This window comes from Cucurbita maxima, unplaced genomic scaffold, assembly GCF_002738345.1.
Source record: "Cucurbita maxima cultivar Rimu unplaced genomic scaffold, Cmax_1.0 Cma_Scf00103, whole genome shotgun sequence".
Classification (NCBI taxonomy): domain Eukaryota; kingdom Viridiplantae; phylum Streptophyta; class Magnoliopsida; order Cucurbitales; family Cucurbitaceae; genus Cucurbita; species Cucurbita maxima.
The window spans coordinates 10,966-35,232 of NW_019272119.1; the positions used below are offsets into that span (position 1 = coordinate 10,966).

Below are 24,267 nucleotides of genomic sequence, written 5' to 3' on the forward strand. Positions count from 1 at the left end.
GGACTGGCAGTGCGCGAGCTCGAAGAAGTGGCCGAACTACATGTCATCAGTGCAGATGAACCGAACACCTTCGCCGAAGCAGAAAAGAACCCGTGCTGGCTGAAGGCAATGCAGGAGGAGATGACATCCATCACCAAAAATCAGACGTGGAGTCTGGAGGATATGCCGCCGGGACACCAAGCCATAGGGCTCAAATGGGTCATCAAAATTGATTACATCCGAACAGAGGAACAACTTGGAGACATCTTCACCAAGTCCCTGGCGCGGGTGAAATTTGAAGAACTACGCTCAAAGATCGGAGTTCAAATAGTAAGGTAGATATACTACAGGTTTTAGGAGGAGATTGTTAGATAAAACCTGAGTTTTACCGTTTTTCTTATTCACACGATTTCAGAAAATCGTGAGTTTGACCATTCGACAAATCACGTCGAATGGATCACCAGAGTTTTAGAAGGGAGTGGCACAGATTTAGTTGGCCACTCTCCAGCCAATTTTAGAATTCTTTTTTACTTTAAATAGGAGTTTGTTCTGAACAAATAAAACAACCTGAACGCAGTCAGAGTTATTTTTCTCTCTCCTTTTTGTTACGCATTTTCTCAATTTCCTCTCACCGAAATTCTGTGAAAACCAACACCCAACAAATAATTTCACCTCACAGTAGGAAGATCAAAATGGATGGGTACTAACAAAACAAAATAAGTAGGGACGAGGAGGAGTCCGCGTTGGCTAATTTAGAGGATGATAATGAATTTATAAGTAAAGAATACATCTTCATTGATACAAGACGTTTCAGGAAATAAAAAATAAAGTCATAAGAGTTTAGGATCAAAGTCGAGATACGTACCATTGGAGAGAAATGGCGAGAGAATGCAGCATAGAGAAACTAAAATAAAAAATAAAATAAAATAATGAGTTTGTATCAGGTGGTTATTGGAGAGCATGAAAATTTTTAATGTAAGTTTGACCATGATTCAGGAACAAGCCAGTTTCGTGAAATCATTTTTCCAAGTAAAGTGTTTCCAGCTTTTAATCGCAACCATAAAAAAGAAGGGAGAGAACCTCATATTAATGTAAAAAAGACAAAATGTGAAGTTTGTAGTTAGTTATTATAGGATTAAAAGTGATGGCAAGAGGCATTACCATCTCTCTTGACGTGTGTTCCTAGCCGTCTTGCTTGTGTAGGGTTTTCCACACGCCACGCGGTCTGAAAAAACAAAGATTTTCCCCACAAATACTCCGAGGATGTTAGAAAATTGAGTAACTGGAAAAGGGACGGGAGTTTCCAACCTTTAACCACTACGCGTTCTCGAAATTTCGCTGTCCCTTCTCAACAACCACCAAAGCTACTGCCTCATGACCATCGTCTCTGTAAGTGCTACGTTGGACCGTGCACTATGGATGGCTGTGGCTTCTTTGAGTACCTTGGCCATTAATTCACCAAAGAATAGGCAGCATTAAACCATATGGAAACGATTATAGACCACTTTTCTTTCTTGTGCTAGGGAAATGACAACACTGCACTATGGATATGGACGTTATAAACATAATAAATGGTTCAGGATTGCTTAATCTCTTCTTTTATTGAATTGAACCTGGAATTACACATGTTCAAAGCTTTGGATGCTGACGATGATATCTTATACTACTAGACTGAGATTTACGTGATGTGCTATGTTGAGGATTGTTGGGAAGAAATCCTACGTTGGTTAATCAAGGATTATCATGAATTTATAAGTGAGGAATACAATCCTACGTTGGCTAATCGAAGGTTATCATGAATTTATAAGTAAAGAATACATTTTTTAATACGATGTCTTTTGAAAAAATCATAATACCACTTTTGAGTTCAGTGTTTTCTAACTCAAATGTTGGATTTCTTCTTCTCTGGCCAGTGAACCGAAAATACAATCCAGAGGGTCTGCAATAGCCTCGGTGCCTAGCTTAGTCTGCATATAGCAAAAGTTCAAATCAGACAAAATGATAAGAAAAAAACAGTGTCCCAGCAACGATTTACTTTAGTGTAATGAGAAAACAAGCAATTGCTTTTATTTCAACTTGGATGTTCAAATTCTTATCAAGTATGAACCTTTGCCACCGACATATGCGATATGTCCATCTTTTAACATAAGAAAAGCTCGTTTGACCAAAATGGTAACATAACACCTGAATCTCAGTGAATCATTCCATTTGAATACACTACATTTAATTTGTTTTGGTGCAAGGCCAACTTGTTGAGAACTTGGAGAAGACTTCCCTACGTCTCTGGTAAACCGTTCTCAATTCCAGGAAATTTATAATTACAATGCCTGAGATCATGCTATATTGATGAGTTGCAGTTCACAAGTACGGGGGAACACGTTTCTTGATATTTGGATTTCCAAATTTTGAATCCAAATTCCGGCATCAATTATCCATATTAAAATTATAACAGTAAGACTAGTTCTACCCAAGTTGATGCCCGATTATGTAATGATGAAGAAAACCGCATGATTTAAAATCGAGGGATGCACACAATTATTCTTCAAACTAAATAAGAGAAACTATAAGTATTAATCAGATGGGGACAGGAACTGAATTATTGTACTTACACGTGAAGATAATTAGCACATGAGCATAAGCGAATAAATTCAATGTGTAAGATCGAAACTAAGAATGCTAAAGAGAGCAAGAGAAATTTGAATATTGTTAAAAATATTCCTCGAAGCTAATAAATAAATTGTGCAATATGATTATGAAAAACGAGATGGTCTAGCTAAGCAGTCCTAGGAGAAAAAAACGCATTAAAATTCAAAATTAAAAAGCTCTCACTGGCATGGAAGGAAGATGAACTCTGCCGCATTTTACAACATACCTACCCATGTCACACTACCTCCAACGAGAGCTCCGAATGTAAAATCTCAGACAGCCTTAGACTTGCACGTTTGGTGCAAAGTCCCTTCCTCCGTTCTTTGTTGTGACGTCCTCCACAATGATATGATCTTGTCTATTTTGAGCATAAGCTCTCATGACTTTGCTTTTGGTTTTCACATCATACTAATGGAGACCTTACTTATAAACTATAATCATCCTCTTAATTAGTTAACGTGGGACTCCCTCTCAACAATGCTCAACAATCCTCCCCTCAAACAAAGTACACTCATAGAGCCTCCTTGAGACCTATGTAGTCCTTAAATAGTCTCCCCTTAATTGAGGCTCGATTCCTTTCTCTAGAGCTCTCGAACAAAGTACACCATTTGTTTGACACTTGAGTCACTTTTGACTACACTTTCGACGTTAGCAATTTCTTTGTTCGACACTTGAGGATTCTATTGACATTATAAAGTTAAGGGCATGACTCTGATACCATGTTAGAAACCACCGCCTCCACCACAATGGTATGATATTATCCACTTTGAACATAAACTCTCATGGTTTTGTTTTTAGTTTTTCAAAAGCCTCGTACCAATGTATTCCTTGCTGAACATATTCTCCACAGAGTAGAAAAAATTAAGTTAAACGAAATCGTATTTTGCATTCCAATCAACCGACGTGCTACATATTAACGCAATTCTCAGCTCGAACCAAAATTGGTTCAACAGTTCCATCAGAAGACCAGTCAATGCCAAAAATGAGCTCGGAACTTATCAAATCAAAACAAGATAAAATGAAAAAAAAAAAAAACAGATTCGTCGAGGTTCTCTTTGGATCCTCGACAACAATCATTCTAAAACAAACTTGAATATAAAGCGTAGAGGAACTTAGGTGAGTTTGATGAGGTAAAAATTACGGAATGGAAGAGAAAGCGAAGGCGAGAAGAAAATGAAATACCTGTTTGGACCTGAGAACTTGTTCAAGTTCAAATAAAGCTTCACCCATGGCGGAGCTCCGATCACCAGACACGACGATTGAACGGAGCGAGTGAGACCTGAAATGCAAAGAAGCAAAAAAAATTAGAAAAAAAATGGCCCTGGTTTGTTGGATCGTTCTAATTTTCAATTTTATATATAATAAATTAAAAATAGGAGTTTTAATATATATTTTAAAAAAATTAATTAGATAATAACAAATATTCCGCGCCAATTTTTTATCTCTATTAAATTATTATATAGATTTTATTTATGGAACAAATATTTTAGATTATTAAATTTACTTTTAAAATATTTATATTAGATAATTAAAATCCTGATATTTCCCTCCAAACCGCCGCCATTTCTCTGCTTTGCTTTCTAGCTTCCTTCAATGGCGGCGACCTGTAAACCACTCCAAACTCAATATCTCTTCATCTTCAACTTCTAATTAACCTAAATGCAATGGAAACGCTCAGCCACACAACCTCCATCCTGCCTCTTCAACTTCCCCCATACCCCACCAGACCCAACGCTCTCTCCGCCGCTCTCTCCTCCGCCACCAGCCTCCTCCACATCAAACAAGTCCACGCTCAAATCCTCCGCTCCAAATTCGAACGCTCCGATTCCGATTCCCTTCTTTTCAAACTGATTCTTTCCTCTTGTGCTCTCTCGCCCAGCCTCGACTATGCCCTCTCTGTGTTCGATCAAATTCCTGAGCCCAAGACCCGTTTCTGCAACAAGCTTCTGCGTGAATTATCTCGAGGTTCTGAGCCAGAGAATGCGCTTTTTGTATACGAGAAGATGAGGGCTGAGGGTCTGAGTTTGGATAGGTTCTGCTTCCCACCCCTGTTAAAAGCGGCTTCGCGGAATCTTTCCTTGAGAACTGGGATGGAGATTCATGGACTCGCGTCGAAGCTGGGATTTGGTTCAGACCCATTTGTGGAGACGGGGTTGATTAGAATGTATGCTGCCTGTAGAAGGATAATGGAAGCCCGGTTGGTGTTTGATAAAATGTCTCAGAGGGATGTCGTCACTTGGAGCATCATGATTGATGGGTATGAAACTGATGTTGTTGCTCTGCATTTAGTAGTGACGATGGATGTGGTAGAATTCTGTTAATTATACGCTTCCTTGCATTGTTATGGTTGTATCTTTCTATCTTATGATTTTGAATTCATGGTCATTTTCTCCTTACCCTCAAATATTCAGGTATTGCTTAAGTGGTTATTATGATCTGGCCTTTCAACTCTTTGAAGAAATGAAGAGAACAGGCTTGGAACCAGATGAAATGATTCTTTCAACTATTCTTTCTGCCTGCGCCCGAGCTGGAAATTTGGATTTTGGAACAAAAATACACGAGTTCATAACTAAGAAGAATATTGTCATGGATCCTCACTTACAAAGTGCTCTCATCAAGATGTATGCAAGTTATGGCTCCACGGACTTGGCTTGGGATCTGTATGAAAAGATATCCCCTAAGAACATGGTTATTTCGACTGCCATGGTTTCTGGGCTTGCAAAAGGTGGACAGATTGGTGATGCTCGCTATGTGTTTGATCAAATGGTGGAGAAGGACTTGATATGTTGGAGTGCAATGATTTCTGGATATACTGAGAGTGATTGCCCTCAAGAGGCTCTTGTACTGTTCAAGAAAATGCAACAAATGGGAATGAAACCTGATGTAGTCACCATGTTGAGTGTCATCTCAGCTTGTGCTCATCTTGGTGCATTAGATCAAGCCAAATGGATCCAAATTTATGTTGATAAAAATGGGTTCGGCAAGGCATTGTCTATCAATAATGCACTCATTGATATGTATGCCAAATGTGGGAGTCTAGAAGGAGCGAGAGAAATCTTTGGAAAGATGCCAAAGAAAAATGTTATATCTTGGACGAGTATGATTAATGCTCTTGCAATGCATGGAGATGCTCACAATGCCTTAAGTCTATTCCATCAAATGAAAGTTGAAAACGTTGAGCCTAATTGGATCACATTTGTGGGGTTGCTTTATGCTTGTAGCCATGGAGGTCTAGTTAAGGAGGGCCAAAGAATATTCCACTCGATGATCAATGAGTATGGCATAAGTCCCAAGCACGAACATTTTGGTTGCATGGTTGACCTCTTTGGCCGTGCAAAATTGCTGAGAGAAGCTCTTGAGGTGGTAGAAGCAATGCCATTTGCTCCTAATGCTATTATTTGGGGATCCCTTATGGCTGCTTGTCAGCTCCATAGTGACACTGAGTTGGGAGAATTTGCCGCTAAACAAGTTCTCAAGCTCGAGCCGGATCACGATGGCGCCCTTGTTGTCTTATCGAACATATATGCTAAAGAAAGAAGATGGGAAGACGCTGGGGAGGTTAGAAAACTTATGAACGAGATGGGCGTTTCAAAGGAGAGAGGATGCAGTAGAATTGAATTGAACAATGAGGTGCATGAATTTCAAATGGCAGATAGAAAACACAAGCAAGCTGATCTAATATATCACAAGTTAAATGAGGTAGTTCAGAAGTTGAAGCTGGCTGGTTATACACCACAGACTAACTGTGTGCTCGTTGATTTAGACGAAGAGGAAAAGAAGGAATTAGTCCTCTGGCACAGTGAGAAACTGGCATTGTGCTATGCCCTTATGAATGAAGGGTCACGCATTTGCATTACAAAGAACCTTCGGATTTGTGAGGATTGTCATGCTTTTATGAAATTAGCCTCAAAGGTGTATGCCAGAGAGATTGTCGTCCGGGACAGAACTCGGTTTCACCATTACAGAGACGGTTCGTGTTCTTGTAAAGACTACTGGTGACCAATTCTTGTTACTTTTACAGAGACAGTTCGTGTTCTTGTAAAGACGGTATGTGTTCTCTGATATCTTTTATAAATTTCTAGCCAGATAAAGTAAGTATCAAATAGATAGAAACCTGATTCATTGAAGTTACATTTACAGATAGTATCAACTAACATCTTGATCCTAGAGACATGACATAGGAAAGGAAATAAAGCAATTTAGCTTCCACCAAAAAAGGAGGAAGAAAGAAAGGAAACTAAAATTTTAAGACTCCATTCTCCTCATGTTGGAGTCTTAAAATCATGTGTAGCTCTAGTTTGATGAAACATGGTTTCAACATCCAAAAACATCCAAAGCTTGTTTTTCAGTCTTCTTATGACTTTTGACATCCAATGTTTGAAGAAATCTGCAGCCATTGTATTTAAGTTTGAGTTCTCTAACATTGAGCTTAGTCGATACTCGAGAACCGATGTACGAGGATCAATTTGCACAGATGTGGCACCCCATCCTTTCTGAACCCAAGAAGTGTTCGCCTCTCGAACCACCAAATCGATCCCTCCATCAGACCACTAAGAAACAGAAAGACCAAATCATTCAGTAGTATATCATCAAGTTTTCTGTCCATTATCAGCTTTTTGTTGTTCTTAGAATTCAACTCAGAAGGTTTTGACTTCACCTGTTTAATTCTGCCTGATAGGATCGTGATTGATCGTTGCGAAAATCCGGTACGAAACAGTCCAGCAGTCTGTAGAGGCCATCCCCATAAGCTCACTGCCCCTATGGCTGATTTGTACATTGTGCACCTTGAACTTAAGAGCATCCCCTCCTACAGTGGAAGCATAATGTTAAGAACACAACTGAAAATAAACCCAAAAGAGAGACGATTTTAAGTTGAAACAAGAGTGTTTCTGAATCTACCTGATCAATTTCCCACATGGAATCCTTGCAACTGCAATTAGAAATCTTCAAATTCACGATCCCCTGCAACTCCCACAATTTCCCATTCAAATCATGCACGAACACTGACAGGTTCGGCCTAATAACCCTAGCGATCGCACACGAAAATCCAATAGTCACCACAAAGATCAAACTCAGAACAAAAACCAACGTCAGAAATCGATGCAACGAACTTGAATCTCTTTCCTCTTCCTCAGCCTCGAATCCCAAACTCAATTTCACCGGAGATATAAAATTAGGGTACTTCATGGTCCGAGACGTGCCCGATGGCGGTGTCGTCAAAATCAAAGGATTAAATGAAATCGGAGTGGCTTCAACATTAGGTCTCGAAGCAGAGAGCTTCATGAGTGAGGTTTTTTGAACACTGTAAGACATTAGGTCCAAAGTGGCGTTGATACTGTCCAAGCAAATCTTGCAGTTGCAATTCGCATCTTTCCGGCAACCGGGATAGTAACATCTGTCGCGGGCTTCCGATCGCTCGCCTTCTTCCATGGCGGTGGCGGTGGCGGTTGAATTTGAAGAAGCCGAGGTTGAAAAAAGGACCGTTTTCATGGCGTTCTTTAGGTCTCGTCTCTCAACGAGAGTGGATGGAAAGATTTAACCAGAGAAATTGAATTGCCAACGGTCATATATTTGATGCCACGTGGGATCCGTTTCTTTCCCTGCAATCTACACAAATACGGAAACTCTTTCTGATACGTTCAATTATTTTCCATATTATTTTCATTCATGTCAATATTTAGAAATATTAATTATTTTATGCAGTTTCATATTTTCATAATATAGAACGTTTCCATATATAATAGCAAATTCGTTGTAATATTTGCAAATTTTGTGATTAAATTAGATAATATCTATCATCAATGTCTCGTATGACGTTGCATCAAATTGTGTCAATGCCTCTTAGGACAGTCATGTCAATGCCTCTTGGGACGATGTATCATATCGTGGTGCGAGTAAGGTGGATAGTGTCATACTGACCCTTCAACACAGAGTTGGATTATTTATATTCCATCAGAATTCTTTTAAAAATTTACCCAAATTTAGTAAGCTATGGTTTTGGGGTATGAAGATTTACTTGGGCTTGGGCTTTTCCACCTTGCCTTGGGCCGAGATGAGTAGTTGGGCTTTTTACCCAAATTTCATTTCTCAATTAGGCCCAATCCAACTAATAATTTCATCAAAATTTAAATCCTTATATTAGCTTTAATAATTTCTCAAAATTTAATAAGTAATTTTGTACCCAAAGAAAGCTTTAAAAATGGCCGAAAAAACATATATTATTCCAATAATAATAATAACAACCAAGAAAGAAAGAGAGATGAAAACCCTAATTGGACAACAGTTAATTAACAGATCTCCAAAAATCAGTACAACGACAGCGACGACATGTCGAACCCCACCTGCGACGAGCTCTTGGATCTCCCATACTTGTTAGCAGAAGAATTAGCCTGAGAAGAAGAAGAGGAAGAAGCCGACACGTCGCTGGACCTCCTCCTAAGCATGAGCCTAATTCCATCAGCGACACGAATCGCAGGGTTAGCTTTAAATTTACGACAAAACGACATGTGGGCATCGACAGCTTCTTCCAATCCCACCAATGGCTTCTTGCTTCGCTTAGCTTCGTCTCTAACAGCCTCCGAGCAAAGCCCACACAGCCATTTCCCTTCAAATTTCGCCTTAACTTCGCTGATATAGAATTGGGTGCAGTCCTCTTTCAAGCCACAGCACTCGCACGTGACAACCACCTCGATCTCCATTGATGAAAAAGCTCGAAGCTTTGGAGTTAATTGGATGAACAGAGGATGACCCAGAAATGGAATGGGGAATTTAGAAATGGGTTTAGTTTTTCTTTGGTTTTGGAGCATCAATGGCGGATGAGGAGAAAAAAGTGAGAAATTTTGGGGAAAAATAGGAAGAAAAAAAAAAAACGACAAGGGGTTGGTCGGAGGGGAGGTTGTTTTAGGTATTAAATACCAAAATTTTCTCTTGTTCTTATTTGATGAATCTTTATAATAAATAATCCAAATAAAAACCGTTGACTCTAGTCGTCTCTTATTGCTTGGATTCTCTCTCTCTCTCTAGAAAAATCTACTTTTTTTTTTTTTAATACAATAATAATTGAGTCGGGAGGTTATTTTAGTTTAGTCTCTATTGTCGTTTGTACGATGTTTTTTAATTTAGTGACGATAAATGTTAAAATTAGCTGAGGATAAACTTAATTAATCTACTTTTAAAAAATTTGTTCTTAATTTTCTCCCTTTTCTCTCAAGCAAAGGAAATGAATAATTATTATTAGCTAAAATTTTGGATGTTAGGCTAACCACAATTGGTCTATTCATTGACATATTAGCTTGATACATATCTTAAATGTCTACGAGAACCAAAACTACACAAATGTGTGGACCATGAAAGTCGCTTGCCTTTTTCATAGATAGCCTTGAAAAGGGTTTGTAGCCTACTAGATATGTTTACTTTGATATCAGGGGGTCAAACTAAATAACTTATTATAAGTAAACGGTAACTATCCAAACTCACTGCTAATAGATATTGTCTGCTAATGAAAAGTTTCTATACTCTTATAAAGAATGCTTCGTTCCTCTCTATAACTGATGTGGGATCTCCCAATCCACACCCTTAGAGGCCTAGTATTCTCGTTGGCACCCAAGTTCGGTGTCTGCCTCTGATATCTAACAGTCCAAGTCCACCACTAACATATATTTTCACTTTAGCCCGTTACCTATCGTCCTTAGTCTCACCATTTTAAAACACTTCTACTAGAGAGAGGTTTCTACACCCTTATAAGGAATGTTTCATTCCTCTCTCCAACCGATGTGAGATCTCACAATCCACTCTTCTTGGGGGCCAGCGTCCTTACTAGCACACCGCCCAATATTTGGCTCTAATACCATTTGTGATAGCTCAAGCCCACCGCTAACAAACGTGGTCCGTTTTAACCTGTTATATATCGTCATCAACCTCACTATTTCAAAACGCATCTACTCAGAAGAGGTTTCAGCACATTTATAAGGAATGTTCCGTTCCATACTCCAACCGACGAGGGATCTCACATGAACCATCATAATGTGATTGTTATTTACGTNAATTTAGTGACGATAAATGTTTAAATTAGTTGAGGATAAACTTAATTAATCTACTTTTAAAAAATTTGTTCTTAATTTTCTCCCTTTTCTCAAGCAATGGAAATGAATAATTATTATTAGCTAAAATTTTGGATGTTAGGCTAACCACAATTGGTCTATTCATTGACATATTAGCTTGATAATGTCTACGAGAACCAAAACTACACAAATGTGTGGACCATGAAAGTCGATTGCCTTTTCCGTAGATTGCCTTGAAAAGGGTTTGTAGCCTACTAGATATGTTTACTTTGATATCACAAGATAAGACTGTATTAAAATGTTATAGCCTACTAGATATGTTTACTTTGATATCAGGTGGTCAAACTAAAGAACTTATTATAAGTAAACTGTAACCATCCAAACTCACTGCTAATAAATATTGTCTACTAATGAAAGGTTTATATACTCTTATAAATAATACTTAGTTCCTCTCTATATCTGATGTGGGATCTCCCAATCCACACCCTTAGAGGCCTAGTATTCTCGTTGGCACACTGCTCGGTGTCTGCCTCTGATATCATTGTAACAGTCCAAGTCCACCACTAACATATATTTTCACTTTAGCCTGTTACCTATCGTCGTTAGTCTCACCATTTTAAAACACTTCTACTAGGGAGAGGTTTCTACACCCTTATAAGGAATGTTTCATTCTTCTCTCCAACCGACGTGAGATCTCACAATCCACTATTCTTGGGGGCCAGCGTCCTTACTAGCACACCACTCAATATTTGGCTCTGATACCATTTGTGACAGCCAAAGCCCACCGCTAACAAACGTGGTCCGTTTTAACTTGTTATATATCGTCATCAACCTCACTATTTCAAAACGCATCTAGTAAGAAGAGGTTTCCACACATTTATAAGGAATGTTTCGTTCCATACTCCAACCGATGAAGGATCTCACATGAACCATCATAATGTGATTGTTATTTACGTAACCCGTTTACGACACTATCTACTACCTAACGTACTCGAAACTTTGATTAGGGTATATAAAAGCTTCTACATGGGTTATCCCTTTTTTTTAATCTCTCCCATTGGCATTATCTAGTGGGACAATGATTTGTCACATGGCCTCCGCTTTATATTCAATATTTATAAGTGTGGAATTAGGTGGAATGAGTGAGTTTTGAGAGATACCTTCTTCACATGGGCAAACCACATGCTCTTACCTTCCAACAAACCCCTCCACATCAGTCTCTCTGCCCAATGACTCCAAAATCCAATCATCAATACTGAATTAATACTTCTTTTTCTTCCATAATGAGAAGTATTTTTAAAGAAATCCATAATTTTCTTTTCTTGGGTCATTCAATCCCATGGAATCTCCAACCTTTATACATTTTCTTTTGGAGGCAATTTCTGAATATTCTATTGTTTTCTGGCTTCATCTTTTTGGTGGGGAATGGCAAAAATGTAATTGTCTTATGCTCAATAATTTGAAGTTCCACCAGACCTTTCACCCATTAAAGCTTTTGTATTTTTCTATTATATTCCAGCCCAAATGGCAATTCCCCATGAATTATATACTTATCCTCTAAATTGAATTGGATGTCACACAAACCAAAAAATAATAATAAAAAAATACGTTCAAGCAACTCTGCTATTTCTTTAATTTAATTCTCTTCAAACCTCCAAGATGATTTTTTTAAAATAATAACATGAAATTGATCATAGTTTAAATCAACGGGCAGAAGTTAATATTGTATAAGTAGGAGAGGGTAATGTTTATAATGAGATAAGCCATAACGTGGCTCGTGCGGCGGGTGGTGTGTCCTGACTCAATTATTTGTCCCATATTATCAATCAAACTGCCATCCCAACACTGGGGGCACCGATTGGATAAGCGAAGGGAGTCAGGGCCCACCCACGTGGACAACACAGTCAGCTCGCCACATGATTGGCTCCATAATAGATTTAGGGGGAGGGGCCCATTTAGGAGTGTTACTGTTTCATCGTTCATGACCTCTTCTGGTTCAACACATCACTCTTTCACCTCCTAATCATCTCATTTACAGTCCCTCGCTCCTCTCCAAGAATTTGTGGAAGCTTAAAAGAGTGATAACAGTGTTTGTTTTTGGGAAGTAACTACCTAAGTTTCAGTTAGACTTCAACTCCACGTCTGTAGTCTCTAATAAGCTCGAGTCCGGAGATTCCTGGGGAAGGAGGCGGAGCAGAGGCAAAGGTAACAGTGAGCTGAGGTTGCACAGGATTATCAAGGTCGAGAGGTTGTCGAACGAGTCTCTGGTGACACCTAACATTTGTGTCAAACCAGCACCGATCAGGCCGCCGAGCAGACTCCCTCCGTTTGATATGGACATGAGGGTTGCAAAAAGGGTGGCTTCCATTCCTTCTGGACATAGTTTTGCTGCTAACACAAGAACAGGCATGAAAGATGCCTGCAAGAAAAGAAAGCCGTTTCACTAAAAATTCTGGTGAAATTGGAGTAGGACAAGCACATGCATACTCCGATTGGATGCAAAATTGTACTTTAGTATATATTACCTGACCAAGTACCGTTATAACCAACGAATCCCCAATCGCAAACCACTCATCACTAATACCCCACTCTCGATTTATTCCCGTAACGAGGAGCACCTAAAAAATGACCAGAAAAGCAAGATAAGTAGATATTAATGTATGGAACACAGACAAGAACTGGTGAAATGTTTCTATCATATCACAGACCTGACTCATTCCAAGTGCACAACCAAAAATGGTTGTTACAAGAAAAATTTTCCTAAGAGGAACTTTCTTGAGAAAGCCATTATAAAGCCCAACGCCAATCAGTGATGCTATCGATGTAACAAACTTGACACGCCCGAGAAATTCGGGAGTGAATCCAAGTTTATTTGTACTGAGAAAAGAATAAAACCACGATTATTCAGATACAAGTTAGATGCTGAGCACACGAAATCTTGAAAGCGACTAAAAATGTGGAAAAAGGGGCAATATTTAGAAAGTAGTGGCCATACGTGAAGAAAAACATGGCAGAATCCGATTGTGGTGTTGCCTGCCACAAAAAAATAAATAATGTTGGAAGAAACACATTTCTTTGCCTAACAGCACCCCACAATTCAACAACGTGCTTTCTTGAGCTCCGGAGAAAAGCGTAGTTAGCTGAAGGACGATTTAACCCTCTCACAGGTTGCTCTTTTACAAGAACTGCCACCAAAGATGTTATCAACGGCAGCAAAGCTGTGACTCCAAAAACAAACCTGAGACACCCAAATCACTTTTTAGAGTTCACAATCAGCGCAATTGTTCATGTAACATCCATGCATGAAGAACTATAGTACCTTACACCATATGCCTCCACCAGTGAGCCACTAAAGTAGGAACTCACTATTCCACCAAAAGCCGAAGACCCCCAACATAAGGATTGAAGAGATCCTGACATACTTTGTGATTCACCACGAGCCCTCTCAACTACCATGGAATCTACGACCTATACCAAAATTTCTGATGTTTCAGAAAAAGAAACACTAGATTGCAAACCGTGTAATTACGGCTAACATACATTTATGAATCTTTGTCAAGTAGATTGGACGAAGAGAGATGCACATGCACAAAATTCTGTCTTAAATTTAAGCATTCTTATATTCACAAGAATAAATGTATACTTCAACTGCAATGTAGTTTTTGTTCGTTTCTTATCTAAAAAAAATAGGAAAAAAGAAAGAAAAAACTACACTTCAGCTTTCCTCATAAGGGTCAAACTTGAACATTTAGTGGGGGAAATGCTAGCGTGAAATATCACACAATCGAGTCAAAATTCATCCTCCGAGCCTGTCTCACTGGTGAAGAAAAGGGAAAGGTGTTGGAGGTTTTGTGATGACTAAATAAATTTCCCATCTCTCACATTGATGAGTTGCCAGACTCAGACTGGAGCCATGATTTCCTCAAAACTTGACCAAAATCAAGATACAACCAATAAAAGTGAGACTAGGATGTGCTAGACAGCTTTCAAGATGCAAGAGAGCCTTTATATGTTCTGAGTGATGCGCTTTGAGTTCATCAATGCACCTTTGACCTTCTGAACTCGAATGATTGATGTTTTATAAGTTTGTACATTTTGGGATATGTGAACCCAGGTAAAAGAGTTCATCGTGAACCATCCAAGATCCAAGCAATTAAAGAATGATTTCTTTGGGTAGAATCAAATAGCAAAGAAGCCTTTCAACAGATAAAGATAGCCATGACCATAGTCTTAGTATTAATTCTACTTGACTTCAATAGCTTACTGCAGCCAAGTCCTATCTTTGCAAGCATGCCAACAAGTGGTATCCAGGAGAAAGAGCTGATAGCAATTGTTTCAGCTATGAAATGTGGATGTGCAAAAGTCTAGACCCCATCTCTTAGGCAGTAAATCCCTCATCAAAGTGATGATAAAGCTCTAAAGTAACAACCTAGAACAATGGTCAAAAGGTAGTGGACAAATTTGCAAAGGTCCAATTTTTAGACCCAATATCGTCCAAGATTGGAAATAAGATTGCAAATGCTTTTTCTCAAGTTCTGTCCTAGGGGACTCTTACATTAATTCAGACGTTATGCACTTCAACGCAACTAAGACAAACAAGTGGATCTAACTCTTTCCTTTCACAAATCAAGCAGGGAGTATCAAAGGGGCAGAGTGGGTATCTACGTTTTTCAGTAGAATCTAACAAATAAGCTTAGGTACAAACAAAGGACGATTGGTTGTTTGTAAAGAGTTTACATCTTATTGCTCTTGTCCTTCGGGAATCTATGCAGCTTGCTTAAGGGTCACATATAGGAACTCGAAACATAGAAGGAATGACTACTGATATTTACTGGGGAGGGCACGAAAGTAGTAGTAAGGGTGTTTGAGACACAGCATGACGTCTGCCAGAACAACAAATATTTGGTAAGGTCCTCAACTAGGCTATTGCAAACTCTGCCCATTTCTCATTTGCCTTGGGATGGCGTGTACTTCATTGAAGGACTACCTCATTGAGGGGAAGGACTCCATCATAACAATGGTCAATCACTTCACAAAATACAGAAATTTGAGGACTTTAAGATCCTTACACTCCTTCAATGGCTAACCTATTCACAAAGGAAGTTGTGACGCTCACATGATCCTGAGAGGAACTATGTCCACCAATGATTATGTGTGTTAACAATCATTTTTTGGCGAGAGTTCTTTACAATCGAGGGAGACTGATCTAAAGCAAAGCAAATCATAACACCATGGGGATACCAGAGGTCATTGAGATATTTAGGGACAAAACTAATATTTGAGATGCTTTAGGATATCACAGGTAAAGAAAATGACACCACACCTTGTATCAAGTTTCCACCATGATCCCTCTAGAGCAGCTATTCACTGGTCAACCCACTCCTCCCTTGGTGCATTGTATATCTATTACTTCCACAGTATCTTCAACTGACAAGCATCCACGGTACAGAGACACTGTGGTGGATGGCTTAGTTCAAACTCATGCAAGCTAAGCAACTAATGAAAGTTAACGTTGACAAGTATCATAGAGACGGGGAACCTTATGAAGGTTTCAGTGAAACTGCAACCATATCAGCAAGAAGGTCAAATGCGAAGCTGGGCCTCAAAGTATTATGGCTGCTACTGCAATGTGCAAAAAGGAGTATTGAAGGTTGCCTACCATTTTATTAGAGTATTAATAGAAAAATATTTGGAATCTTATTAGTATATCAGTGGTAGCCTAAATTTAATTACTTGGTAATTTGTTACGGTGGGGTGGTTACACACCAAGGGAGTTGGGAAGTTCGATGATAAGCATAGTTTTGGGATCTGGTCCACTGTGGGACTTGGTCCATGCACCATATTTCACACTCAAAACTAAGGATCAAAGTTCCAAATACTTAAATGAAAAGTTTATGTAAACAATGAATTATTAAGATGCCAGCCTAAATTCTGGTCTCCATAAAAAGCACATCTAGCATCACTAAAAAAGTACTTTGATAGAAAGAGAGAAATAAACGCAAAGCAAAAGACACTTACAACATCTGAGAATGCTACAGAAAGAGATCCAAGAAGTATACAGAAAGCTGCACCATATTTGCTATCAACAAAGGTGGCCATCAGAGCCCATGAGAGTGCACCAAGCAGTCCTGATAAAATCAAGTATGATCTCCTCCGATAACCAAAAAGAGGAACAGAATCGCTGCATTTGCCCAAAAGCTCATTAGAAAATTAATTTTCTTCCATTTGGTGTTTGGGTGAGACTGAGGAAGCCAGGTTGGAGACTCAGGTAAAGAGAGAAACAAAGAAGAAAAACACTTATACCTGATAAACCCATATAAAGGTTTGACAAGCCACGGAAAAGCAGAAAAGCCAGATACTACAGCTGTCTAGTCAATAAATAATATTTATCAGATACCTAATTACCACAATCTTTTTGCGTTGATCAAAACAAAATTCTGAAACTAAAGTAACCTTTAAACACATGTTGAAAACATTTTAAAGAATATAGCGATAATATACTTCATTGAAAATTTCATCACAAAGGAAAATGACTCTATGACACCGAATAAAGAAGAGTTATACATAAGAATATCGAGCAGAAAACAAACGTCAAAAGTTCATAATATACAACTGTCAGCACGCACCATTAAGGTAGGTCAACACTGAACATCATAAATTTGTAAGTAAGACCTAAATATTCATGATCACAGGACTTATAGTATGTACCTCTGCCGGATCTAGGTGTAGGTCATCCTTTAAGTAAAAACTAACAGCAAGCCTTGCTAAGGCTAAAACCCCTTGAACAAAATAGACCATGGCGACAGCCACATTATCTGGGGATAGGTCCACCCCAAAAAATTTAATGGTGCTTGGATAATATTTCTTCTTATGAGCCGTATTTTGACCACTGTATGAGGGCATCCCTTCCCTGTCATTACCTGGATCATACAAGCAATAGAACAATAAGGGGAAACAAGTGATTAGGTACATTCATAGTGTGCTGGCTTTGATATAATATGATGAGTAGCAACCAAATGCAACGCTAAAGCATCCAAAGCTTGAGAATCACATCAATGTCGTATTTACAAGCTATTAGAGCTCTTTTGCATCTAATTCCTCTAGAAATTAACAAATGGATGATTTTAAAAATTCCCAATTCATGATAAGAAAAGGCAAAAAATAAGATTAAAGCTTCAATCCAAAACTATTTCCTTCGTCGAAAATCCATATACACGATCTATTAATCAACCTTCAGTGTGCACGCGAGGGATCATCCTAAACTCCGGAGATTCTGACTTTTTCCCCCCCTTTTTTACTCTGCAGTATTTGACCCCAATTCTAATGAAAAAATGAGTTACGAAACACAACTTATTTCGAAATCAGAAGCAAAACTGCTCCTCCAATGAAACCTCTTTCTTCATCAATAGCAATCGCTCAATCAATGAACCTTTATTACATTTGAAAAACTCTCATCCTGGATTCCGAAGTATCTTTTGTGATTCACCATGAAACCGATTCTTAGCAACGAAACAAAATTTAAAAAAGACAAACAGTTCGTATTCAAATCTCAAAGCTCCAATTTCCAAAGACTCCAATAAATGGCGTACTCCTACAAACAAAACAAAACAAAATGATAATCTTACTACTCCAAGAATTAGGCAAAGACTCGTCATCCACGTCCATTTGCGACAAGGGAACAGCGACGGACATGTCCTCTTTCAGCGACCGCGAACGTCAACTCCAGTTGAATGTTCCAGCGCCAAGAAGGGCCAGCATACGACGTATCTTGAAGGAAGGAGGGAATGAGAGGAAGGGCAGAATTGGATTTTCGAAGCGTGAGATTGAGAAATTGAGATTTGAGTGTAAAATGAAGACCATGGAGGGATATTTAATTAAGGTTCCTAATTTGGATTATAATATTAATTGTGATTTAATTAGAATAAAATGACTAAACTGACCCTCTTCTTGGTTGCGCCTAGAAAAAGAATTGAATTTTGACGATTTCGGTTGCTTTTGCGTGGTTGTCGAGGTGGAATTTTTTCCCATTTTTAAAATGCTTTTAGACAAAGAAATGCCTCAAATTTTCAAAATTCATTTCCATTGAGGCTAATTTTATTCAAATATGTCCAAAAATAAATTTAGTGTTAATATATTTATATATATATAGAAAATAAAAATTGATTTGTAAATAAATTTAATGTTTTTATTAGCCAGAATCAACCACCTCGACCTAATTATATTGACTCCTTAAGTCAGCAAAAAATAAATAAATAAATAAATACATATTTATAATTATATTTAGTTAAATGATAAGTTTTTTAATTTTGTTTTTGTGTCTGTGTACTAAAGAAACACAATAAAAAATTAGAAATATTTATTTATAAAATTGAAAGAAAAAAAATTAATGTAATAAATTTATAATTTAAGATTTATTTTTGTTCGCAATAATATATTTAGTCCAATTAGTTTTAGAAAAACACACGTTTTATAATTTAAAAAATAAAAAATAAAAGTGCGGCCCAAGCCCATATTCCTTTTTTAAGTTTTACTGGGCCAAGTTCAAAGGCCCAATTTAATCATCTAATAAAAATTGAAATTACAAAAATATCCTCGGACGCCAATATGAAACCAACTGGGAAGATCTTTCTTCCTCAATTCACTGAGAAAAAAAAGGTACGGCACTGGTAATGGATCCTCTCTCAGCTCTCAGAGACTTCACCATTCGAGGCGAGCTCGACAAAATCGTCCGAGTCAACGGCGAGTTCCGTTTCGGCTCCGACTATTCCTTCCCTTGCTCCGCCGAAACCGCTTACCGGTCCAAACAGGGCAATCTATACACTATAGAAACCCTCGTCTATTACATCAAGAATCACCATATCAAGCACACAGAGTACCTTCAGAATGCTCGCACTCAGGGAATTTCTTCCGTCACTTTCCCCGACCGGAAGCCTTTGCTTGATTATCTTACTGGCAAGGTCTCCTCCTCCGACGCCATCGAGTTTCTTGTCCCGCAAAATCCCAAGTTCCCCGATTTGCCCTCTGTCGATGAGTATCGCCCTGAAGATCCGGTGATTGTTGGCGCTGCTATAGATGCGGTGGATGAGGACGACGGTTTTAAGGATTCTACTAATGTTGATTATATGGCGATGATTAGGGCTATTGAGAGACCGTTGAAGGATAGGGAATCGTTGTTGGAATGTAAGAATAGGAATTTCTATAACGTGCTTGTGACCTCCACGAAGCGCGAGGAGGAGAGGCAGCGTATTGAATCGCAACAGAGGAAGGATGGTTTAGTTGCTAAGAGTAGGTTAATGGGTTCTGATGACAGGGGCTTGGGGGGATATGGTGATGATTTGGGTTATGATGCGAATCCGAAGCCGAAAATGCACTTGAAAGGAGGGAAGATTGGAGAAGGTGTGCCTATAATTCTGGTTCCGAGTGCTTTTCAGACTCTTATCACAATTTATAATGTAAAGGAGTTTTTAGAAGATGGTGTTTTTATACCCACGGATGTCAAGGTTAAGCAGATGAAAGGGGCGAGGCCTGATTGTGTGACCGTGCAGAAGAAGTTCAGTAGGGACAGAGATAGGGTGGTGACTGCCTACGAGGTTAGAGATAAGCCCTCGGCTCTGAAATCAGAGGATTGGGACCGTGTTGTAGCTGTTTTCGTATTGGGAAAGGAATGGCAGTTCAAAGATTGGCCTTTTAAGGATCATGTTGAGATTTTCAATAAAAGTAAGGGAACAATTGATCCCAAATTAGTTGATTTGTTCCTTAATACTCTCTTTAAGTAGAGAAATTTGCCATTCATTTATAAGCGTGTTGACTGTTTTGCAGTTATTGGATTTTTTATGCGTTTTGAAGACGACAGTTTGGAATCAGCTAAGAATGTGAAGCAGTGGAATGTTAAAATTATTTCGGTAATCTTCTACTTCCCTGATCCTCCCCCTCTAACCTGTTGCATTGTTTTAAATCTTGATTCAATCTTTGAAATTTTGAAATCCCCCTCCGTCTCTGTGCTTATTTTTGTTTGCATTGCCTCTTGTAGTTAATTCTTTCCTATTGTTCTTCAGCAACGTCCTGTAGTAATTTAAATAATGTTTCCTTTTGCAGATTAGCAAGAACAAGCGACACCAAGACAGAGCTGCAGCATTGGAGGTGTGGGATAGGCTAGAAGAATTTGTAAGGTCACGGTCTCATTCTTGATGTGAATTTCATGGCGCACCATTTTCCCCTTTTTGTGCCTTTACTTGTTGGGGAATGCTCATGTTTGGTGTCCTGATAACCGTACCGAGTCTTGTTCCAGATGTAAAATAACACTTCTAGGAAATCTTAATGAGAATTAGTTTATGACCAATTAGATTATTTGAAAGGATAAGTTAGGAACTTAGAGAAATCTGAGTTTATATAGCTTACATGTTGCTAGTGAGATTGTATTTGTAAAAGTTAATGTATCTCTTGAGAGTTGAGTTTTACAGCTCCAAGCTTATATATGTTTGCTGCATTGCGCCTATGCAAGAAAATTCTGGGAGGTTAAGAAAGCACGATGGTACTTCCTTTTAAAGACGAAGAGAAGCTTCGTGTTTGTTAGCCATTTGTTTTGGACTCTTTGTCAAGAAATAAATTCGTCTCTCTTTCAGTAATAAGTCTCCACCCTTTGATATCTTTTCGGATAATTCTCTTTGTACTGCCTTGTATTAGTGTAATGCTCATCCCCGATTGCTGGTTATAGTCATTCTACCGTAGTCGATAATTGGTGGTGTCTTTTTCTCTTGTATTCACCTATGGTGGCTGGGATTTCCCCCTTCTTTTGTACATTTTAGTCATCAATGTAGTTTGTGCAATTAGGAAATTCATAGTTTAGGCTTGACTTCACGACTTTAAGCTATACAGACTCATGTTTTCAAGGCACACTTCTTGCCATAGGTAGTCATTGGTCGCTTGAGGGCTATTATAGGATAGTAGCTTCATCAAGGTTTTTGCCATCTTTGCTTCATTTTCTTTTTATGACCATTTATCATGGTGACACAAGATGATGACTGCGTGAAGATGTGCATTTTAGGCTGACTTTTTCCATCTTCACTTCTTCGATCCTTCTGCTATAACCATCAAGTTCAGCCTAGCAATTGGTTTCTTCTTCCTTCTTCGATTCCAACCTTAAATTTTAGCCCAACAAGTTCTTTCTTCTTAATTCTTTTGATTTTAGGCTGACAGTTTCTTCCAAATTGCCAATATAAAGGGGGAGAAATTGTAGCCCAACTGCCATGGGATTAACGTAAGGGTCACAGAAACATACTAAATCGGCTCCTTCCATTAACAGTTCGTTTGAAGTAGCAAATAGTCGAGTTACATTAGCAGGCTTCTTATACCTGTGGTTATTGAAAAATAAAGATAATTTATCTGGAACTTCATTCAAATTTATTTGTAGATGATTCTTTCTTCTTCTACTTCTTTTTAATGTTTTATATACCTTCTGTTTCTAACCACTGATGAAAGTATTTTAGTACTCACAAACACAGAATCATGTATTTTATTCAAAAGAATCTCTGATGCAATACAAAGTTCTTGGAAACAAATGCCATGAGAAGAATATAAAGATAGAACCACCCTCAACCAAAGGGATGCCTAAAACAATGGACACTCCAAAAGAATCTGAACGCAATAAATGGACCAACCATAAAGTAGTCTTGTAGAAGATAGGCAACTGATAAGAAGATCAGTACAACTTGAAAGCTGAAGCATATGTAGAAGCCAACAAGATGGAGAATAGTAGAGGTTTTGACAAATGGATGGAGCTTCCGTCTGATGAGTTGTTGTCTGGTGATGGAACAGTCTTAGATCCAGTTCCTGCATATACAATTAGGTAAGTTAATTATGTAGTTGTCATACGAAAGAAACGACACAGCATGCCGTTAAGCGTTTGTTATGTACATACCTGAAGGAACATTGTTTGAAGATTCCGGTGATCCTGCTGGAGAGCCGGTGGGAGAAGCAACTGGCAATTTTCAGGTATTAACAGTTAGCACTTTAGTTAGAGTTTGATATTTGTTCATAACCCTAATGTCTATACATAAATAATCCTCCTGCTCATAGTTTATGTGCAGTGGTGCCCAGAAATTTTACACATGAATGAATGCTTACCATTGCAGCTGCTGATGGAAGGAGTCTGAACATTGCAAGCCTGGGGCAGAGCCAGAGCCTGGGTTTGGTTGATGTTGACCCCAAGCGAGGAACCACCACCATTCAGGACCTGGCACAAGCACTGTGGTTGTGAGCGGACAACGGTTGCAAGCTGTGTGCAGCATCCTTGTGATGGGGTAGAAGAGTTCCCTGTAATGTAATTCAGGCACGGTGACAAGCTGATCAGCACATTCGTACAGTCCGACTGTGCCGCTGCTCCTGCCCAGTGCACGGCAACGATAACAGCAAGCAGAGCCATCACCATCTTTCCCTGTGCCATTCTGCTATGGAGTACTATTACAACTGCTTCTGAGAATGGTAAAGACAGTTAACAACTTGTTGAGAACTCAGAAGGTAGAAAGTTTGATTTGTGAAGTTTCAGAGCAGAATTGTTCTGTTTTTGTAGGGAATGGAAGGAAGAAATGGACAAAAGGAAAGAAGTTTGATTTGGTGAACCACTTTTCCTACTTTCTTAACAGTTTTCTGTGGTGGAGCTTTTGAGGTAAAGTTGTTCAAACTTGGGGCTTTGACACCTAATGAATGTTATATGGGGGTCGGTTAACAAGCCACTAATTTCTTCATCAGGAAAGAACCCAAGAAAACTTAGCCGTCAAGGCTGTAGACTTGGATGGCTCAACTTTATTAATGACGTGAAGGAAGCGTATTCTGGGTTTTACCTTTCAACTGTTCTTGGCTAGGACTTTTATAACTTTCTGTGTCTGGTCAATCGTAATCCTAACCCTTTGAGAAATTGGTATTATTTTCATAAAATATGAAGGGAGCTGGAAAGTAAAAAGATTAGTTCCTCTTTAGAGTCCACGTCCTTTTTATTGATTAAAACAGGAGTATGCATTTCAGAAAGAGTGAAAATCTCTCTTTAGTGGACGCATTTTAAAACCGTGAGGCTGATAGTAATACATAACGGGTTAAAGCAGACATCTATTAATTGAAGTTTTTTTTTTTTTGTGAGAATCCTTAATTCTCGGATTGGATTAGTTTTTGTGGGAATCCTCTTAATTCTCTTGAGCTCTCTAATTGCTTCCTTGATACAAAAATGAAATGAATGATGCTTGTCTCATTAAAAATTAGAGGGGTCTCTTGCCAAAATGGAATATATATCACATCATTCATATAAAAGTTAAAAAAAAAGATTCGAAGAGTAGTATTTAATGATATATAGATAGGCAGAAAATGCATCCGGGTATCAGATAAGAATGGAGATCATCAGAGACTAGAAAAGATAAAAGTGGAAGCTAGGGTGGTAATTTGACCTTTCTAAAGACTAGAAAAGATAAAACAGAGTAATCTAATCGGACTTCATTATGAACTCAAGGTCACAGTTGTACAGCTCAAATAACAGACCTAAGGAACAGGTCATCTGTTTGGAAGTTCTTTATGAATTCAAGCAAAGGGAAAAGCA

The 24,267-nt window shown here is 38.6% G+C and overlaps 6 protein-coding genes and 1 long non-coding RNA gene across 8 annotated transcripts; 2 read left to right on the plus strand and 5 right to left on the minus strand.

The window, feature by feature from the left end:
• Positions 1-648: 648 nt before the first annotated feature.
• Positions 649-3,943, minus strand: LOC111473073. Of its 2 annotated transcripts, XR_002715532.1 has the most exons (4): positions 3,808-3,943; positions 1,836-1,946; positions 1,288-1,421; positions 942-1,204 (listed from the first exon to the last, which is right to left on the minus strand). It is a non-coding gene; the product is annotated as an uncharacterized LOC111473073 (long non-coding RNA). The 2 variants fall into 2 exon arrangements; XR_002715533.1 differs by lacking the exons at positions 1,836-1,946; positions 3,808-3,943 and adding an exon at positions 649-883 and having other exon boundaries at positions 1,141-1,204; positions 1,288-1,822.
• A 235-nt stretch (positions 3,944-4,178) lies between these two features.
• Positions 4,179-6,759, plus strand: LOC111473064 (pentatricopeptide repeat-containing protein At4g14820-like). The gene is made up of 2 exons (XM_023118616.1): positions 4,179-4,882; positions 5,037-6,759. Exons 1-2 carry the CDS (start codon positions 4,290-4,292, stop codon positions 6,622-6,624), a joined length of 2,181 nt encoding a protein of 726 aa, XP_022974384.1. The 5' UTR covers positions 4,179-4,289; the 3' UTR covers positions 6,625-6,759.
• Positions 6,677-8,234, minus strand: LOC111473067. The gene is made up of 3 exons (XM_023118619.1): positions 7,525-8,234; positions 7,283-7,432; positions 6,677-7,175 (listed from the first exon to the last, which is right to left on the minus strand). The coding sequence occupies exons 1-3, from the start codon at positions 8,113-8,115 to the stop codon at positions 6,888-6,890; spliced, it is 1,029 nt and encodes a 342-aa protein (XP_022974387.1). The 5' UTR covers positions 8,116-8,234; the 3' UTR covers positions 6,677-6,887.
• Positions 8,235-8,834: 600 nt separating this feature from the next.
• Positions 8,835-9,485, minus strand: LOC111473071. The gene has a single exon (XM_023118622.1). The coding sequence runs from the start codon at positions 9,429-9,431 to the stop codon at positions 8,931-8,933; it is 501 nt and encodes a 166-aa protein (XP_022974390.1). The 5' UTR covers positions 9,432-9,485; the 3' UTR covers positions 8,835-8,930.
• A 2,897-nt stretch (positions 9,486-12,382) lies between these two features.
• LOC111473065 (folate-biopterin transporter 1, chloroplastic-like) lies at positions 12,383-18,507 on the minus strand. Its single transcript, XM_023118617.1, has 9 exons — positions 18,311-18,507; positions 17,394-17,605; positions 16,989-17,053; positions 16,704-16,866; positions 14,005-14,153; positions 13,681-13,923; positions 13,394-13,562; positions 13,211-13,303; positions 12,383-13,104 (listed from the first exon to the last, which is right to left on the minus strand). The coding sequence occupies exons 1-9, from the start codon at positions 18,375-18,377 to the stop codon at positions 12,805-12,807; spliced, it is 1,461 nt and encodes a 486-aa protein (XP_022974385.1). The 5' UTR covers positions 18,378-18,507; the 3' UTR covers positions 12,383-12,804.
• An 800-nt stretch (positions 18,508-19,307) lies between these two features.
• On the plus strand, positions 19,308-21,303 carry LOC111473066 (protein CDC73 homolog). Its single transcript, XM_023118618.1, has 3 exons — positions 19,308-20,402; positions 20,505-20,587; positions 20,781-21,303. Exons 1-3 carry the CDS (start codon positions 19,355-19,357, stop codon positions 20,871-20,873), a joined length of 1,224 nt encoding a protein of 407 aa, XP_022974386.1. The 5' UTR covers positions 19,308-19,354; the 3' UTR covers positions 20,874-21,303.
• An 862-nt stretch (positions 21,304-22,165) lies between these two features.
• On the minus strand, positions 22,166-23,313 carry LOC111473070 (non-specific lipid-transfer protein-like protein At2g13820). The gene is made up of 3 exons (XM_023118621.1): positions 22,809-23,313; positions 22,603-22,662; positions 22,166-22,514 (listed from the first exon to the last, which is right to left on the minus strand). The coding sequence occupies exons 1-3, from the start codon at positions 23,125-23,127 to the stop codon at positions 22,384-22,386; spliced, it is 510 nt and encodes a 169-aa protein (XP_022974389.1). The 5' UTR covers positions 23,128-23,313; the 3' UTR covers positions 22,166-22,383.
• Between the last annotated feature and the right edge of the window lie 954 nt (positions 23,314-24,267).